Below are 21,118 nucleotides of genomic sequence, written 5' to 3' on the forward strand. Positions count from 1 at the left end.
GGAGAGGTAATGCTTTGGCCCTCAGAAATACTTCTATTTATTGCACTCAAAACATGGAATTCTTTGTAGAACTGAAGCACAAGATTTTTCATTTAACTGTAAAACATGTGAAGACATACTAACAATATGAGAGATAGTTTTAAATTAAAATTTCATGTGGATTCACAGCTTTACTAAGATTGATTGTTTGTGCTAATTACTACTACTACTTTGGTATTCTTACTATATTGGCTTTGGGGCAAACAAGACCTCACCCCACCTTTCTGATTTTGTTGAACTTTGCAGGTTCTCTGGATTGTGAGATCACAGTGTCAATCTCAATATTGGAGTACTGCTCATTAGTGACGTGCTCGTTAGATACAAGCTATGTGAGGACATTCCTTGTGTAAGATGACTGATGCAGGAAAATTATTGACAGCAATAATAGCTATAAAATGTCTCCATCGCTGAATTTGTAGACTAGCTGGTTTAAACAATTTTTAAAGTTTAGATGGGTCAAAACCTTGCCAGGGCAAGCTATCCCACACATCTTCAGGACTTCTTGCACCTGTCTATCAAGCATCTGGTGCTGGCCACTACTGGAGACAAAATATTGGACTAGATGGACCCTAGCTTTGCTACAGTATAGTAATACACCCGTCAGTCCTCTGGAACCCATGAAGTCTTTTGAATCTTGCCACTGGAATTGCTGGCATAACACTACAACTAAGTATCATATGCTATGAGGTAATTAACAAAACTGCCTTTCCAGTGGTTTTCCAAGTAACTAGAAGTAGCATCTTGTATTTTTATGGGGCTGCTGGATGTTTCCAAGGTCAAGGGACAGCATTAGCGAGTCAGAGGCAGCAGATATATCCTCAAAAAACAAGTTAACTAATTATACCTTTTGGCTTTTACTCTGGACTTGCTCTGGCTTTAAAGCCATTGGCTAGGTTTAATGAGGTTCAGGGAGGGAGGAGGGGCAGTCCACTAGTGAGAACCCTCAGTGTAATTCTGGATAGGTTAGCTGTGGTGGCATGTTGGCTGGAGTCATGCCAGAACTCAGCCACTCTTCCAAAAGGTATAGCATGCATCATCCCCTACACTAGCTCAACACTACTGGGTGATGAGCTTGACCCCACCCTATCTGGACAGGCTGGTTTGCAGCAGTGCACCACCAGAACTGCCAGTCCTACACCCCTAGATCAGTGGCTCTCAACCTTTCAAAACTACTGTACCCCTTTCAGGAGTCTGATTTGTCTTGAGTACCCCCAAGTTACACCGCACTTAAAAACTATTTGCTTACAAAATCAGAAATAAAAATACAAAAGTATGATAGCATACTATTACTGAAAAATTGCTTACTTTCTCATTTTTCCAATATAATTATAAATCAATTGAAATATAAATATTGTACTTATATTTCCGTGTATAGTATTTAGAGCAGTACAAACAAGTAATTGTCTGTATGAAATTGTCTTTGCTAGTGCAAATATCTAGATGAGTTGATGTACCCCATGGAAGACCTCTGTGTACCCTGGTTGAGAACCACTGCCTTAAGATTGTGGCTAGCTAAATAAGAGAAAAAGGGGGAAGAGGAGAAGGCTCCTGGAGTCCCAGGCAGGACAACCCACAATCTGGTCCTGCATATTTTAGTTATGTTACTATATATTTTATTTAGTTAAGCAACACAAAAAGAAACCCAAGAAGGATTTGTCATTTATATGGATAACAAGAATAGCACTAGCTATTATGGCTAGCTATCAAAAAACTTGGGAAGGGGATATAAAACCTCATATTTAAGTGCTTAAACTATCTCTAACTATTAGGGATCAGGAGCTCTTCATGAGGGACAAAATTATCCCACATTTGCCTGCTGGAGGGTTTCTTGCATCTCACCCTCAGCATCAGGTACTGGCTTTTGTCAGACGTTTACTGGTCTCGATGGACCACTGGTTTCACCCAGTATGGCAGTTCCTATGTACCCAGTAAAGAAGGCTCATTGAATTGCATGATATTCTTGTAAACGTCTACTGTGATACAGGTGAAAAATAATCATCCACACAAAAAAGCATGATTATAACTGAAGAGGAAATTTACTTACTGCTGAGAAATCAAAGTCTATCTGGTTAGCTAAGTTTAAGATATAATCGATTCGAAACTGGTTCTCTGGATTGGCTAGCTCCACTGGTGGTGCCAAATTGCCCATTGCTGTCACTATTGTCTGCAAAGAAAGGGAAAAATACCCCACATTTGTTACTGAGATAGTGGTTAAAAACAGCTTTTAGAAGCAAGACACAATGGTTTGTAGACGTACCTCTATAGCTTCTTTAATATTGTTTTTAATATCCTGAATTTTCATTTTTTTCTCCCTGTAACCAAGGAAACATACAAATTAAATTTATGCACCACAAAAACAGAGGTTTCTGAAGTGAAATGCAAATGAAAAAGTACATTAGAACAAAACATACAAGTGAGATGCCTGCTTACTCCCATTCAGTCACTGAACACATTTGTAGTTAGATCACCAACTATCTTACTTGTTTAGGAAAACAGATTTTGATTTCAGATACATGTGTTTAATCATAATAAACCCATATAAACTTATTAAAATTGTAGTCTTAGATGGAGAGGAACTCATCTTAGTGATACTATGGACATTCTGTAGATCAAGCAGGTTTGGATTCGAGTGTAAAGAATAGAAATACCTGGAGGCTATTTATAGACGAGCGGAAATGAAGAGATAAAAGGGACAAGTTACCAAAAGTCAAAACAACAAAGAAAAAGCAAAGCAGACCAGGGTAACACGAAGATTTAAGGGTGAAAAGAAAATCAGAGAAGAAAACATCTGGAACAGAGAGCTCAGACCAGAAGGAGATACACAATTTAACTACATGAACATGCAAAGTATAGTGCGGATAGGAGGACAAATCTATTACATAGAATTACCAACATAATACAGGGAACAAGACGGGTGAGATAATATATTTTATTGGGCCAGCTTCTGTTGGGGGAAGGGACAAGCTTTCGAGCTTCACAGAGCTCTTCTTCAGATCCTGAAGCCATTGACTCTAACAAAATTACTCTCAAGGTAAATCCATTAGGTATGTTATGTAATGTATGTCATATGCAAATCTGACCACAAAAGTTATTTTAATATTAAATATTTAATATTACATCAAATAAGATGTATAATCAACATATTAAAAACACCTGATGTAACCATGAATCTTAATACAGTAAAATGAAACTGGAAGTATAATCAACAATCAGGAATGCAGAAGAAGAGCTGAAGGAAAAATACTGCTTCAACAATAATACAGGCAGACATAGTTGGCTGGGGATGGGTGGAGAAATCTGTTTATAGAATAAAACATGAATAAAAAGCCTTTGGGGAAGAAGACAAAGTCCAAGAACACACATACAGTGCACTAGCTACTTGCCACGTTGCATTTTGTGACTAGCTGCAGGTCTGGAGGTAATTTTTCCTACAGCTGCTAGGATCCGATTGTGGTGCGAGCGTTGCACTTATGGACTGAAAGAACACAGCAGCATTACGGCCTCTTGCGCTGAGGCGCCATGTAGCTTGAAACAGACAGGCAGGGTAGTGGAATTCTAGCATCAAATAGATGTGAAGTCTCAGTTGTGGTTGTGTTCCTAGTCTACCTACAGACCATCGGATTCCAAATTTACTGTATTTGACGACTACCAGTTTTTGCTTCAGGGATTTGGCACAGCTGATGGGAACAAAGCAATGAATCAGTAGAAGCTAAAAGCACTGAACTAAGAAAAATAAGGGAAGGACAGGGGGAGATAGACAGAGGCCTGCTCTCCGTCTTTTCCTTTTCATTGTCCTCCTTTCATTTCTATTCTTCCTAGCCCCCCCCCCCCCACTAAAGAGATGACAAGAAATTCCCTCCCACTCACCCACCCCCACACATACCAAGCACACTAACATTTTACAAGACAAAAGGTAGGTACGAAAATGCTATGTGGTTAATGTAACAATCGCATTAACCACTGTGACTTCCCACTTTTAAAGGTTAGTGCTCTTACAGAATAGGGTAAACATTAAACAAAACAATGCAATGAAACTGCTAGGGATGAGAGAAGACGGAAGGCAGGAAGCAAATGGTAACTGATTCAAACTTCACAGTGAGAGACTTTCATTCACTCTCGTTTGATTTTGTCCCCTTTATTCAAAGAGGCCCTGAACCTGCAAACATACACAGTTCTACTGAAGTCCACGGGACTACTGATCTATACAAGGTGTCAGTGTTTCTGCAGGACTGGGCTCAAACAAAGAATGGTTATACTTAATTATTTTGCCTTATTTTGGTACGGCATTAAAAAAGGCAAAACAAAAATCTAACAGGTTTAGGTGTTTGTTTGGAGACAAGGTGGATGAGGTAATATCTTATATTGATTTGAAGAAGAGCTCTGTGTAAGCTCTAAAGCTTGTATCTCTCACCAACAGAAGTTGGTTCAATAAAAGACATTAGCTCACCCATCTTGTCTCTAATATCGTGGGACCAATACAACTACAACAACAATGCATACAATTAATGTATATATGTTTGTTTTTAAAAAGGTCAACTATAATTACATTCTTCTCCAAAACAAATGAGGTTTTATTTAGAACATTTTCTCAATATATTTGCTAAGTGTACATTCATGAAAAATTCCCAAATCAGACCACAGAAGCTCTATATTTAATATTACATTCAGATTTTAAGTCAATCTTTCATATTTACATTCACAGATCCTCAAGCTATCAGTATCACAATAAAGTGATAATGGATTCTGAAGTAGTGTAAAACTCCTACAATTAACAAATTGCTAGGTAATCATCACCATCTTTACTTCAGGAATACTTCGTCCCCCTATTTGTGTTTTTGTTGCCATGGCCCTGTGGCATGTCCTGTAAACAAAGAATCTTATTACACAGCAATGAATGTATCATCTCATTTTGTATTTTATAATGTTTACTAGGCATAAATTTTCCATGGCGATGAGGTGCCTCACTCCTCAGGAAACTCAACAGGCTCATCAATAGTTCAGCCAATATCTGATGTACAGCGCAATTGTTTTTAAAAAGTGCTACTTAGTACCAGCTTTTATTCAGGGATTTATAAAGTGTAGCCTGAATTCATCTCTTCACATAAAAACACTATTTTCACAAATTATACAAATATTTTTAGCCTACTGAGTTCTGAAACCACCACCACCCATTCACCACGGCCAGAATTATTTTTATAGGAACATTGCCAGGTTAAAAATATTTTCTGATTTAAAACAGCTTTTCTTCTTGTATTAATATTAAGACTGCTCAGATTTTAAAAACTAAGAATTTTAAAGATCACTTACATCTCACCACTAATGTTGATTGTTTACTTGTGCACAACATTCAACTATAAACTGAAAACATATTAGTTTGTTTCAATTTCTGGCTCTTGTGTGCTATCCCAATCCCCAAAACTGCAAGGGAATGTTTATATCCCAACAAAATCTTTTCATGGGATAGATTAGATATAATATCATGGAAACATTCATGTTTAATTTACTCACAGCTCCGTATGTCTTCTCCAGAGCTTGTGGTATACATAGATTCATGCAGGGATTAAAGGCACCTTTTCAAACTCAGTTTATAACATGGTTTGGGCCAGTCCGCACAGCCCAGAACAAAGGGTTAAATTCTGTTGCAGCTGAGCAGTTTGAACAGTAGTTATCAAACTCTGTTGTTTTGGCTATTTAAAAGGGTGGGGGGAAAGCTGCATCCATTTATCATGAAGGCCACTAAAACCTGTTTGAGGAACCATGAAAAATATTACCTTCAATTTCAAATAGGGAAGAAAGTCAAAACACAAATCACCTTAAAGCTTAAGAGACTCAATCCTGCCTTGAAGTCCAGGCCTAGACCCTGATTAGGAAAAGCATCCCTATTCAGTAAAGCACGTCATGTGTTTAAGTGCTTTTCTGAATCAGTGCCCTAATGATTTTCTATTAAAGACGACAACTACTTTTTTTTAGTTTTGACTTTATAATGCTTTATCAAATCCTACATAGCCAGCAGGCTACCAAGCAAGTTGCCTTTTTGTAGTCTGACTTAATTGTCAATTTTATTGCATTTTAGAACCCAGGAACTATGTGAATATTCATCTGTAAACTGGGTATAGGGACCTTCTGAAAAAACTTACAACTTCTACTTTAATATTTCAAAAGCTTTATTGGTGGCAGCAAAGACCAGGAAGTCAGTTCACTCTTTGCGAATCAGTGTACGCTTTGCTAGGAGGAGGAGGGGAAGAAATCAGACTGTTAGCCTGAAGGCATTAAATAAAATGTGCTATGGTAATTATTAAAACATGGTCACATTAATAAAACGTGTGACATGATTGCTCTACTGGTTAAAATAATTGACAGAACAAAGTATTAGTTTCAACCTCTCATTAATCACATGTTCAGTTAGAACCGCTGGCAGGTTAAGAAGCCATGTACTGTACTATAAAGGAATGGGTACAGTCCTGTCGGTGCTAAGAATACTAATACTACAAAGAAAAAAAACAAGTTTAAAATCAGATACTAGAGTGTTTTACTCTTTCTACAATACAATTACTATTAAAGATATTATATACAGAGACATGATAAAGAAAAAAAAATACTTTTCTCCATATGCTATGGCAGGTCTTCAGTGAGACTGCTGGAAAAGAAAACCCATATCCTTCAGAAATTCAGAGTAACAAAACTGTTTTAATTATTTTTTCCTTAGAAAGTTAAAAAAAAAATAAAATCCATTACAATGTGCCACCATCATTTCAAGGTTCACAAAGTACCTAAATTATTTTTTAGAAGTGATAGAGAAACATTTTCCCAATAAAATGGGGACTGCACAGCAAATTTCACAGCCTGATTATAAAAACATTTTTAGTAACCAAACGTGTTATAAAAGATGCAGTGAAGAGGTGATTACAGTGATGTTTGATGTACTATATATGGGAGTCAAAGTAAAAGCCTTTGATCAGAGAGTATATAACAGAGAAACACTTCTAATGAGGGTGAAGTGTATTTATGAAAGTGGATTATGATGCTAGTTAATCGAGGCATGAAGACCACCTAAAGCAGGGACGTTCCCTGAAAAACCTAATACACTTAGGCCTACTGTAACGTGAGTACAATAATTAAACCTCAGCATTGTTTATATAAGCTATGCTGACATTCATTTTTAAAGGATGTTTGCTTTTTTTATTTCTGAGCCTGCTTTAAAATCTGCAAGAAATAAATAAAAGCATCCTAGGCATAACGCATTTCCTTTGCTTGTGAAGTAGTAGTATGCCCTTCAGTACCATTAATGTATTATTTGACCAACAGCCAGTCTATCCAGAACCTGGAAGAGATAGGTAGGGTATCTGCCTGGAAACAGGAACTCTTCCTTGAGATCACTGGGTCCAGATTATGTAACTTTTCTCAAATAGAGTTAAAATCACACTTATTAATTATTCTAGGATGCTGACAATTTACTGTAGCTGTCAGGCTGCACTATAATTTACTAAATATTTATATGACTGCTGCAAACAACAAACAGCAAAATTCCCTTTAAATCTACATTGCCAAATGCGACAACCAGAGGGATATATACTTGGTTTTAATATAGCTTATTAACTGCCTTTGGCTTCCTCTCAAGGCTGTTAACAACCTGGCTTTTGCCACTTACAATGGTCAATGTCTTAGGCATTACCTCAACTTCTGAAACAATGACAAAATTAGCTCACTGTCCTGAATTTGCTTACATGACCATTCCACTAACTTGTGGGGGTGAAAAAACTACCAATTTGTACCTGGCAACACTATGTTTCCAGTTAAACAAACTAGTTGCCAAACAAAAACAGTACATATAGCCAGCATAACTTTTACAAAAGTACCCCAAAAAGCAACATCACGTAGCTCTCTTTCCCACTGAAAAAAAGATATGTACCTGTGCTGAACTAACAGAATATCAATTTGCTTTCATATTTTACAAATTAATGGAAAGGTTGAGAGCCACTGGCAGTGGAGCACACCCCTCTTGTGTTCTTACAAGAGCTCGTCACAATTAGAAAGCAGAAGAGTAGCCTCCTGCAGGTAAGGATTAATCCATACCACAGCACTCATTTAAATATAGTATAATTTTTATATTATATATAAATAAAATATTGTATCGGCTGATGTGCTTTCCATCTGAATTTATTATAGCTGTACATAGTCATTTTTTTCAGCTACACTAATGTGCAAGTGTATTTCAAAGGGAAATCATGCCTCACCAATCTACTAGAATTCTTTGAGGGGGTCAACAAGCATGTGGACAAGGAGGATTCAGTGGATATAGTGTATTTAGATTTTCAGAAAGCCTTTGACAAGGTCCCTCACCAAAGGCTCTTAAGCAAAGTAAGCAGTCATGGGATAAAAGGGAAGGTCCTCTCGGGTTGGTAACTGGTTAAAAGATAGGAAACAAAAGGGTAGGAATAAATGGTCAGTTTTCAGAATGGAGGGAGGTAAATAGTGCTGTCCCTCAGGAGTCTGTACTGGGCCCGGTCCTATTCAACATATTCATAAATTATTTGGAAAAAGGGGTAAACAGTGAGGTGGCTAAATTTGCAGAGGATACAAAACTACTCAAGATAGTTAAGTCCCAGGCAGACTGCAAAGAGCTACAAAAGGATCTCTCAAAACTGAGTGAGTGGGCAACAAAATGGCAGTTGAAATTCAATGTTGATAAATGCAAAGTAATGAACATTGGAAAACATAATCCCAACTATACATATAAAATGATGGGGTCTAAATTAGCGGTTACCACTCAAGAAAGATCTTGGAGTCATTGTGGATAGTTCTCTGAAAACATCCACTCAATGTGCAGTGGCAGTCAAAAAAGCTAGCAGAATGTTGGGAATCATTAAGAAAGGGATAGATAATAAAACAGAAAACATCATATTGCCTCTCTGTAAATCCATGGTACTCTCATATCTTGAATACTGCGTGCAGAGGTGGTCGCCCCATCTCAAAAAAGAGATATTAGAATTAGAAAAGGTTCAGAAGAGGGCAACAAAAATGATTAGGGGTATGGAATGGCTGCCATATGAGGAGAGATTAGTAAGACTCGGAAAAAAAGATGACTAAGGAGGAATATGATAGAGGGCTATACAATTATGACTGGCGTGGAGAAAGTAAATAAGGAAGTGTAATTTATTCCTTCTCATAACACAAGAACTAGGGGTCACCAAATGAAATTAATAGGTAGCACATTTAAAATAAACAAAGGGAAGTATTTTTTCACCCAATGCACAGTCAACCTGTGGAACTCCTTGCCAGAGGACGTTGTGAAGGCCAACACTATAACGGGGTTCAAAAAAGAACTAGAAGTTCATGGAGGATAGGTCCATCAATGGTTATTAGCCAGGATGGGATAGGATGGTGTCCCTAGCCTCTGTTTGCCAGAAGCTAGGAATGGGCGACAAGGATAGGATCACTTGATGATTACCTGTTCTGTTCATCGCCTCTGGGGCACCTGGCATTGGCCACTGTCGGAAGACAGGATACTGGGCTAGATGGACCTTTGGTCTGACACAATATGGCCGTTCTTATGTTCTTATTAATATTCACAAAAAGTACATTAACATTTATTTAGTCCTCCTATGAAAGTTGATAAAAAGTGAAATATGCACTGTGTTTGAGTTTGCCTAAAATATATCCAATATATACCAAATAATACATCCAAGATCTACAGGACTAGGACTATAGGTCATGAAATTCATTAGTATTATGAAGACAACAACAACAACATTAAATTAGGGTACATATTTACAGAAATTTCCCAAGTTACTTTGTGATTCAGCAGTAAGCCAAGTTTTGCAGCCTGGCTTTACCAAAATTCTTCTGTTATGCACATTATAAGAGTCTAAAATCCAAGGAGCTATCTGTTTTGAATCAAAGTACTTTCTTTTATAAACACATGACTGATACAATGCAGTAGGTTAGTTTAGTTTACCAGCAACCCTGTCTATTTGATATATGTGAGAGTCACCAGAGGATGAAAAGGTTGGACATACAAGTAAATGAGAAGGAAAGAGGAAGAAGAGATTGAGAAACAGTGCATAGGAGAGATAAAAGACACTCATAGAATCACAGACTTCAAGGTCAGAAGGGACCATTATGATCATCTAGTCTGACCTGCACAATGCAGGCCACAGAATCTCACTCACCCACTCCTGTATCAAGCCTGTGTCTGAGCCATTGAAGTCCTCAAATCATGGTTTAAAGACTTCAAGATGCAGAGAATCTTCCAGCAAGTGACCCGTGCCCCACGCTGCAGAGGAAGGCGAAAAAACCCCCCAGGGCTTCTGCCAATCTGCCCTGGAGGAAAATTCCTTCCCAACCCCAAATATGGCGATCAGCTAAACCCTGAGCATGTGGGCAAGACTCACCAGCCAGACACCCAGGAAAGAATTCTCTCACTTAATAGAGAAGGGAGAGGTTTAAACAGAAGAGAGGGGAGAAAAGTAAAGAGTCAAGGTCAGAAACAGCACTATGTTAATGCACACAAGGGAACTTTTAGTTCACGCCAGCACAGTCTACACGGGCCAGTGAGCATGCAACACATTGGTGTGCTTTGGAAATAAATACCCTTCTAGTGTGCACCACTGCCCTGTGGAGACAAGCCCTCAAGTATTATTTTACTAATGACACCATGCTTATGCATCAAAAGTGTTGTAGACAGCTCTCACTGATCAGAGTATATCCCTGCTGCTGCTGGATCAAAAACTGTTGTTATTTTCTACTTCTGTTTTCTTCCCTGTCCTACAGAAATTCCCTTCCACTAAACATTCTGCTCTCAATCTAAGGATTTTGCTTTTCTCTTTTTCATTAGTGATTTTAGATACCAACTATCTGCCCCATACGGCTAACAAGTTCTGAATTGTTCTTTTGCTGTCCCATAACATTGTAAATCGGAACCTGTATTAGCTAGATTGTTCACTTTCTCTGCTCATTTTACTCAATTATAAATCATATCTATTTCAAAAAGATGTTTGAATAACTTGATAAAAATATACCCCGATTTAATACATGGTTAAAATTGATCACACAACATCAATTTTCAAATGGAGCCAGCTTCAAGTGTCCTGGACTCAGCTGAACATCAAGTCTCACCCAAAAATGTACAATCAGCTGCACACATACATAATGTTGCCTCTTTTTGACCCGAGTAGCTCATCAAAGTTTGGGCTTTTGGGATGTTCCAGCTGGGAGTAGAAATTGGTGATAGTCTGGTATTTCTCCAATAGAGTTTTGTTTATTAACAAGAAACGTACAAAGTCCTGCTTCTCCAAATGCTGGAGTAACCAAAATTCTCGTGCCACAAAATAACTCAGCCACAGGTTATGGGCCTATTATAGGAGTGGGTAGGTGAAGTTCTGACGCTTGTGATGTTTAGGTGGTGAGACTAGATGATCACGATGGTTCCTGGCGTTAAAGTCTATGGGTAACAAAAGGAGCAGTTTCTTAGCTCATAGCCATGAGCCTCTTCAGCCAGCAGACTCAAAAGCTCTCTATCTAGCTTTTTTCAGGGTCAAACTTTTTTTATTTTTATTTATTTATTTATTTTAACAGGCTGTTGCTTGCCTCTCTTCCTGCCTCTTAAGGCTTGTCTCTACGGTGGGATAATGCACTTTACACAGGTGTGATTTCTAAAGTGCACTAATGTGTTGCACATTAACTGGCCCAGGTAATTCCGGGTGGTGTGCTTTAACGTAATGCTGTTTGAATCACGTAGGGCACCATTAGTGAGCACCAGTAGGGTCTACATGGACTACTTAATGCACAACAAATTAGTGCGCTTTAGAAATCACACCTGTGTAGAGTGCATTACCCCACCGTGTAGACAAACCCTGGCTCAGTTTCCAGATTGTCTTTTCTCAGTTTCTCTATGTTCTGTCACCCATCTCCCCTGTCTTCTCCAAACACAATACGCAGCAAAAATCCCTCCACCCTCTCAGCCCAACAGCCCAAACTCCTGAGCAGGTTGGGTTCACAACCCCCCTTTTGGGTTAGGTGTTGACAAGTAAGGGCTTCTTAATTCATGCTGTGCATTTAAAACTCTTTGGTAAAGTATAAGCGATTCTCCAGCTAGAACTTGTCTGTATGGGGATGTTACCTCAGATTACGTTGTTCATTTTAAGTAAACAATATTAACTTTCTCAAAATGAAGTGCATCTAACACTGATTTATTGTGCCAGTTTAAAAAGGTACTTCTATTGTTAATCATTGTGTCCATACAACTCTGGGCTCATTTGAATTAACCTTGTAACATTCTGGGAAGATATCCCATGGTGCAGCGTTCCACAGTTCAGCAATTTCTCGCAGTGCACTCTATGGAGTGCCTTCCAGAACTGACAGGATTTCTGGGAGTTGGAGTCAAATTAACAAACTCCTAAGATTACTCTCCGCATCCCATAAGTCATCTGTAGTTTGCCAGTGCCATTTGTGAACAGTTGTCAGGTAGCACGGACACCACATTGCCGAGTGCAACAATCATGACAGTCACTAATAGGAACAGGATGATGCACACGTATTGGCAGTCATGCAGCTGGATGGATTTGGCTTGAAAGCTTCGGATGCCGCAATGATATGGCTACAGGTGGAGGAGAAGCAGGAGGATGAAACTGAGCAGTTACTTCTGCAGGGGCATTTATCTGGCGCAGCTTTAGTTGGTGGAGCCACGCTTCTGGGCTCAGTCTGTCAGCGCTGACCGGTGAGACAGGACACTGCTGCAGAATGGGGACGACTAGCAAGGGCACATAATACTTACTGGTAGAGCTTGGCATCTGCAGCATTTTCAGGCTGGCTGCCGGCAGAGCTGTCCTCCACAGCTGTTTCAGTCTGCTTGTCTGCATGGGATTCATGTAATCTCTGAATCTGCTGTGTCATATATTTCTTAGCTGCTCAGGAAAAATCTCCTGTGGTCGGACTCCATGGTATAAGTGGGGTTGCCTTCTGTGGAGTCTTGGGTGCTTGGCATGCTGTCTTGGTGCTTGCTGTGTTTTCTGGGATGCTTTCTGGATAACCGTCCATCATATCATTCTTGGATGCTGTGGTGACATTGCTTGCAAAAATGCACTCCCAAGTGCCAGCATTTAAATGGAGAAGTGACAATCAGTCATGACCCCGGAGCAGTGGAGGGCGCACAAGTACAAAGATGGCCAATCCAGGTGTGAAGCAATGCAGTGTGGGATAACAGTGGGAGGACTGCCAGCAGTGGAGTAGTTAGGAGTGAGTTTAAAAGTTGCATGCACAAGTATTCATGGAAATTCATACATAAGAATAATTGGACAAGAAAAGTTCTTACAAACATCCTATCAGGGAGCAGAGAGACCATACCATGTGACTGATCTAATTAATCACAGCTAGCCAAACCAGCTCAGTTGTTTGCAGAAAGCTATATGCTATCAATTCACAGAGGATTTTTTAAAAAGCGGAGAAATCGCCATATGTTTTTATATATTCTGTAAACAAAGAGAGATTCTAAATCCAAATAAATTCATCATGAATTATTCGCTCAATTCCAGTTACAGACTTCAGTCTGAAGGGCAGTTGTGTTTTCCTCAAAAGGAAGATATAACCAAGATGCTCCATCCTATAGATTCTGTGATAAGTTTCTAGAAGTCCCCTGCATTCTGCTGGAGATTGTGCAGCAGCTTCAGATTCAATTTTTAAAAATTGCAAGTTTTTATTGTGCATGAAAATTAATAAAACAATTATTATATCACCTCTGCTATTTAATTTGATCTTAAAGTCAGTTTATTTTTCACTAACCCTTTTTTTTCAAAATGTCCATGTGCTACAGAATTTAGTGTTCACTTCTGTAATGCAGTTATGTTTTAGTGATCAGGTAGAAGCAGTTGCATTAGGGATGTGAACTTTTGGCACCTTGAAAGGTGCGGGAGGCAGTTTTAGAGGTGGGGGATAAGCACATTAGCTGGAATTAAAATGATCAGCAATGAAATAGTTAATGTCAATTAAAAATGTATAGTTATATTTCAAAGTTAACACTCCATTGAGATGAACGGAACATTTCCTATTTCTCAGAGCTGTTTTAGGCTGTCTGCACACTCAAGCAGGCATCACTGCTTTCTTTACCACCGTGTGCCTAGAAACTTGATTTTGGAGCACAATTCTAAATCAAGGCGGGATTCTGCAATAAATTCCCAGGATACATAATTGCAGAAAGCAAGGAACCCTAAGTACAACTCTGACAAAGATTTTTTTTTTTTTAAAATGCAAAAATGCCTGAATTAGAGCCCTGTGCAGGACTAGCGTAAAGCCCTGCAGTGAGACTGGGATCTCGCAGGTCCCTCAGGAACCACTGCCATAATAGTGGGAGTAGGATTAAGTAATAGTCCCGCCCAGGGGCCCTATTTACACAAATGCTTACAACCCCAATAGCAGTGGGGCAGTTGAAAATTAGTACTAGTTATCTTAGTGTTTTGAAGGCCTAGATTCACAGCCACTCTTATTAACGTACTATGCCATATATGTAGCTGTCAGTATCTTAAAAATAACCTCGTGTCTAGCTGTGATTTACATGGACACGATTAAAAAGCTGGATATCATTAAAAAGCTATGTTCATTAAAATTATAGATAAGACTCTGTTGTTGTTTCAATGAAACCAAAAACAAACCAACCTGTTTATGGGGAATTACTACTCAACAGTACAAATTCATTCTATGCAAAAACTTGACAGGTAGGGTTATAGTTTAACAAGTGTGCATGTGCATTTGTGCACCCAATTAGTATATGCAGTTATTGTGATTGCACATGCAAATCATGTTTCCAGCATGCACAAATGAGGTAATTAAACATGCAAAATAGGCATGTAAATGAGCTGTTCTGAAAAATCTGGCCAATAAAGTTCCAGCCCAATACATAGAAATCCAAATAATTTTATAAGAAATAAGTCCATAATGTGGACAAGATGCTGACAACTCTGGCAGATATCCAGCGAAACCCTTTAGCACATGTTTAACTTTAAGCCCATGAGTAATTCCACTGACTCTAATAGGACTACTCATGCTTAAACCTGGATGGGATTGGGGACACAGCACTCAGCACCTTGCAGCATCAGCCCTTATTACATGGGCTATGTCAGAGGGGAAAATAATAGAATTATCCAAACGTTAGCTACTGTATATGAACATTATTCTCCATCAGAAATTATAAAAGCTTCAGAAAGCAAAACTTAACTGCAAGTCAAGCACATCTCTCTTCGTGTAAACACAGAGATATGGGCTATTCTACAGACTGGGAATATAACCCAAGAATTTAGTCATAAAACTTTATATAAAAACTCTCATAAAGAGGAGGTTCTCATATCTTTGTTTACCTTTGTTTTTCTTTTACAGCCCAGTATTATTCCCACATTTTGCTAATTAGGCTATCTATAAAAAAAATGGATACATTCACTGGAGGGAAGTTATCTTTGACAATTTAAGCCTATTCTTCTAAATAAAATAGTAGCAAAAAAAAAAAAAAAACACGTTTGCAATACAAGAAACTCTCAGACATTCCTTGCTTATATAGATATCGAGATAATATGTCAAAATGAGGCAAAAAAAAGGTGAATTTAGGAAAATTTTCAACAGGTCAACTCTGATCTACTGTTGCCTCAGGTATTTAGCACAACCATGTTATACAAACTCCTAAATATGTAAACACGATATGTGAGGAAAGTCATATTTGAGTAAAGGACCAGATGTGTTTGTATTTTTAATTTACCAATTATTTTTATCAATTCAACACTAAACATGTATTACCAAGAACGTACCGCGTTAAGATCTTCTTGTTAGAAAATCCTATAAAACATCAAAGAATAGGCTGTTTTATTGGTCTCTGATCAGCATTCTCTAGAATGCTGTAAATTTCTGTTATCCAAATGAAGGTGGTGAGATTTTTACCATATTATAGAAACAGACTTTCTAAAAACATAAATAAAAGAAAATGGCACATAATGTTAACGTACTTCCGTACATGACTACACAACAATTGTTTTTGTGTAGGCCCTAGATTATATCTTCGGCAACTTCCTCAGCAATGGAATGGTACACTTTTTAAAAAGAACTTAGAATTCAGAGACAATTCCCTCAAAGTAACATTTAAAAATAGACTGTTTAGAATCTAAATTATTGATAGAGTCCCTGTAATTCCGGGCAGGATTTTCCATTCGTTACAATAGTGTATCACTCAATTCACTCTTTATTCCAATACCACTGGTTTTCCAATTTAGAGTTTTTTTTTTTTTAAACCATTTATTTATTTAGGAAGTTTTAACACGGTTAAAAGTCCTTGCCATGTAGCTATGAAAGACAATGCAATAATCATTACAATGGTGAGCTTTTGTTCAAAGAAACATGATCTACCTGCCACTGAAAGTGAAGCCGCCTACCCTCTTCCTCCCTATCCCTTCCTAAACCCCAACACTAGTTGTGTAAGCAGTGAAGAAATCTGAACTGAACAAACAGTTGCTGAGTTGTCTTGTGCGTCTGACGAAGTGGGCATTCACTCACGAAAGCTTATGCTCCAATACATCTGTTAGTCTTTAAGGTGCCACAGGACTCTGTTGCTTTTCACAGATCCAGACTAACACGGCTACCCCTCTGATACTTGTGATTAGTGTGTTTCTGTAATTAATGATCCTACCCTATCCTATTCTCCTACATCTTCTCAGGTAATCTACACTTGGAGCTAGGGCTGTGACTCCCAGTTCGCAGAGATATACTTGCGTTAGCTCTCACCAAGCTAGCATGCTAAAAATAGTAGAGTAGCTACAGTAGCATGGGCAGCAGTGAGCAGAGACATGGGCTAGCCATCCTGAGTACAAATCTGCCTGGACCCTATGTGTATGTCTACGCTGCAATTAGACACCCGCGGCTGGCCCATGCCAGCTGACTTGGGCTCGGGCTAAGGGGCTCTTTAATTGTGGTATAGATGTTTGGGCTCAGGCTGGAGCTCTAGCTCTGGGACCCTCCCACCCTGCAGCCCAAGTCAGCCGGCACAGGCCAGCTGCGGGGTTTTTATTGCAGTGTAGACATACCCTGTGGGTACATATTTGGGGCAGCTAGCCCACGATGCCTCTTGTCTGCTACTGTGGCTACGCTACTATTTTTAGCATGCTAGCTCGATGAGAGCTATTGCGAGTTTCTGTCTAGTCAAGCTGGGAATCACACCAGTAGCCACTTACCATAGAACCATTACCATAGTATCTGAATATCTCATAACCCCTCTGTGAGGCAGGGAAGTTCTATTATCCCCAGATGGGGATCTGAGAGACTGACAGATTAAGTGACTTGCCCAAGATCACACAGGAAGTCTGTGGCAGAGCAAGGTTTTGAAAGCAGGTCTCTCAAGTCTCAGGCTAGTGTCCGAGCCACTGGGCCATCCCTCCTTTCTTTCCAGCGAAGATGCAGACATCTGCTTCTTGCAACTTTCACGGCTGTCACAGTTTCCAATGATTAACTGATTAGTCTAGATATTTTTGTTCTAGATTTAAACACCCCCCCACAATTTGGAAGAGTTTGGAACATAATCCTAAATGGAGTTCAAACCCATCTCTTGTTTATTCAATGTGATATGACCAAGTTCTTGTATAGTCCTGACCACTCAAAATTCCTCGCCACTTACAAACCTTTCATTACTATACAAAAGTGAGCAAGTAACCCCCATTCCAATTTAGGGGGGGAAAAACTTGTGTTTTAGCAATGCTGGATGGAGAATCCTGAAATTAAGCCTAACACTTCGGCAACATCTACATTATGAGCTAGGGACGCGATTCCCAGCTCATATACACATACTCACGCTGGCCCGATGACAGCTAGCAGAGTATAAATAGCAGCGTAGCCACAGTAGCATGGGCAGCAGCATCATGGCTTAGCTGTGCCAAGTACAAGCCCACCTGAGACCCCTGGGTACGCACTCAGGATGGCTAAACAGTTTTCAAAAAGGAGCTTAAGGGAGCAAGGTGCCCTATTCCCTATTGAAATTCACTGGGAGTTGAGCACCTAACTTCTGCAGAGTCTGCTGACAATCCTAGCCCTATATGTTAGGAGTTGCTCATACTGGTCCAAAGGGTGCTTCAGAGATGAAAATTGTGGGCACATTTCCTTATTATGTTCAATCTCCATATCTTTATATAGCATGGGTTTGTCTCTGTCAAACTGATGCAATTTCTTGCTTACTTTTGTACAATAAAGAGCAGCTACATCATGACATGATCAACGATACAGGAGAATTAAAAAAAAAAATCCACAACAAATAGATGGTCAGCTAGTCTCATTAAATAGCCTTTGCAACCCGAAATCAAAACTTTTGCACAGAGATGTAGGTCTAAATATGCGGATTCTACTGCTGTTAAGAAACACTCCTCTTCCTGAACTAACTGGTGAAGAAGCCATTGTTGCTACTACATTTTTACTGAGATGAGGCAGTTGGATAAGAGGCCACACAAACACAACAGCCATGAGCTATGCTCAGAATGCATTTCTCCCCACGGGAGGAGTTCTGATACTTGTGAATGGTTCCTAGACAAGCTACCATGCTGGATTACTCCTGGGGGGAGGGATCAAGGATTGAACAAGACTCATAGCAGGTGGAACTCAAGCTGCCATGCAGGTCAGGCATGAACAGGCCACTCATTATGTTTTAGAAACTATCATTTCTCTAAGGGAAATTTTATCTGCAATGACAGTTAGATGGCACAAGCCAACTCTCGTAAGCCAGAAGCATCAAAATGTTTCTACTGTTGGGCGAAATTCATCCCCATGCACATGGCGATCACAAGGGCTACTTAAGTTTCAATTAAGCCTTATTTTGAGTGCCTGAGTGGTGGTGGCCCTCTGTACAATGGTAAGTTTCATCCATTAGACAACTCTCATCCCTGTTTAAAACATCTTGAAGATCTAAGTACAATAAAGTTGATTCAGTTACAAATAATGGCCACTAATATAGTCAAGATGAAACATGCCATATCCTCTGACGAGTAAGAGGAAAGAAATAATTGCACTTAAACTGTTAAGTAGCAAATGCATGAGCAAGCACAGTGTTCAAATGTGTTCTAGAAGAGTCGAGGGAAATTTGTAATTATTAACCTCAAACTATACAATTGAGAAGGTATATTTTTTCCTGGTACAGGATGCAGTCATCTTTAAAATCTCAATTCTGATTTTTTTTAAACCTACTACTGTTACAAGTAACACTTAAGTTTAATAAAACCAAAAGATTAGTGGGGAAAATTCTCTAGCTTTTTAGATTGGTTCTTTTATACATTTGACTGCACTTTTTAAAGTCAGCTTCATTCTTTTCTCTGAACAGTCAGTTTCTTCTGTTTTGTGTGAGTCTTTAATTAATTAATTAATCTTTATATAGTCTTTCGCAGGGCACCAAAGAGAAATATTTTTTTAAAAATAGGCAAATGCGATAGTAAAAAAAAACCACAAAAGGGGAGGAGGATTCTGGAACTGGTACAGTAAACCCCAAACAAGGTTTAATTCTATATTTGTAACTGATTAGATTTAAAGTTGATGCTGTTCCATTGATACATCCCATGTTGAAAAAAAAAAAAATCAACTAAACTTATGTGGACACAGATCTCTGAAGAGGAATTCAGAAGGGACAGACAAGACAGCACACTGGGAAACCAATACATTTACTAATGGATCCAGAGCCAGCTCTAAAACTTGAGCAATGAAGTGGCAGAAGAGATACAGTTAAAAATAGGGCATTCTATTGGAGAAATATATATAAAACCAGAAATCTCCACTTCTGAGAAATATGTTATGTGTACAAGCTATATTTTTCAATTCAAAAGCATAAATTATTTGTAAGAAATAATTAACATACTTTCTTCTAATATTCAGTAAACCTTTATCATACTAAATAAAGATATCCTGACAGTGGAGTGGCTCTATAAGTTAATGCTACAGTCTGCAGAGCTCAGGTTCTCTATTTTGTGAACTGTCTAGCTAGGATTAGGGTTGCCAGGTGTCCGGTTTTCAACCGGAACGTTGGGTCAAAAAGGGACCCTAGTGGCTCCGGTCAGCACTGCTGACCAGGCTAAAAAAGTCCGGTCGGCCGGGTCTAAGGCAGGCTAGTCCCTACCTGTCCTGGCACCGCACTGCGCCCTGGAAGCGGCAAGCAGGTCCGGCTCCTAGGCAGGGGGGCCCCGGGACTCCAAGCACTGCCCCCGCCCGAGCACCAACTCTGCACTCCCAATGGCTGGGAATTGTGGCCAGTGGGGGGAGGGGGCAGGGGGGCGGTGCCTGCGGGCGAGAGCAGTGCACGGAGCCTCGTGGCCTCCCCACCTAGGAGCCAGGCCTGTTGGCCGCTTCCGGGGATCAGTGCTAAGCCCAGACAGGGAGGGAGCCTGCTTTAGCCCCGCTGCACAGATGAGCGGGAGCTGCCTGAATTCCCCCCAACCCGGAACCCCCTCCTGCACCCCAAACCCCTCATCCCCAGACCCGCCACACCCCACACCCCCACTCCAGCACCCCCTCCCGCCCTCCAAACCCCTCTATCCCAGCCCAGAGCACCCTCCTGCACCCCAAACCCTTCATCGCCAGACCCACCCTAGAGCCTGCACCCCCAGCCGGAGCCCTCACCCCCCACACACCCCAACCTCCTGACTCAGCCCAGAGCCCCCTCCCACACTCCGAACCCCTCAGCCACAGCGCAGAGCACCCTCCTGCATCCCAAATCCCCCATCCCCGGCCCCCTCGCCAGGGCCTTTCCCCTCCCCTCCCCTCCCCCCCGCATCCCAACCCTCTAACCCAGCCCAGAGCCCCCTCCTTCACCCTGAACCCCTCATTTTTGGCTCCACTCCAGAACCAGCACCCCCATCCCAGAGCTCGTACCCTCTCCCACACCCCAACCCCCTGCTTCAGCCCAGAGCCCCCCCCAGCACCCCAAACCTCTCATCCTTTGCCCTACACCAGAGCCCACACCCCCAGCCGGAGACCTCACCCCATCATGCATCCCAACCCACTGCATCAGCCCAGAGCCTCCTTCTGCACCCTCAATTCCTCATTTCTGTCCCCATCCCGGAGCCTGCATCCCCAGCCTGAGCCCTCA

The 21,118-nt window shown here is 40.2% G+C and overlaps 1 protein-coding gene across 2 annotated transcripts in view; it reads right to left on the reverse strand.

The window, feature by feature from the left end:
• The window catches only part of GNAS (GNAS complex locus), a 240,707-nt gene that overhangs the window by 87,814 nt on the left and 131,775 nt on the right, over positions 1-21,118 (reverse strand). For both annotated transcript variants that reach the window (XM_029911755.1, XM_026652657.2), the window contains 2 exons: positions 2,297-2,351; positions 2,084-2,203 (listed from right to left, as the gene is read on the reverse strand). In XM_029911755.1, coding sequence (XP_029767615.1) covers positions 2,084-2,203; positions 2,297-2,351 — 175 coding nt within the window. The remainder of the gene's footprint in view (positions 1-2,083; positions 2,204-2,296; positions 2,352-21,118) is intronic.

The sequence above is a fragment of the Terrapene carolina genome, unplaced genomic scaffold (genome assembly GCF_002925995.2).
Source record: "Terrapene carolina triunguis isolate 2854851 unplaced genomic scaffold, T_m_triunguis-2.0 Scaffold130, whole genome shotgun sequence".
Lineage (NCBI taxonomy): Eukaryota > Metazoa > Chordata > Testudines > Emydidae > Terrapene > Terrapene triunguis.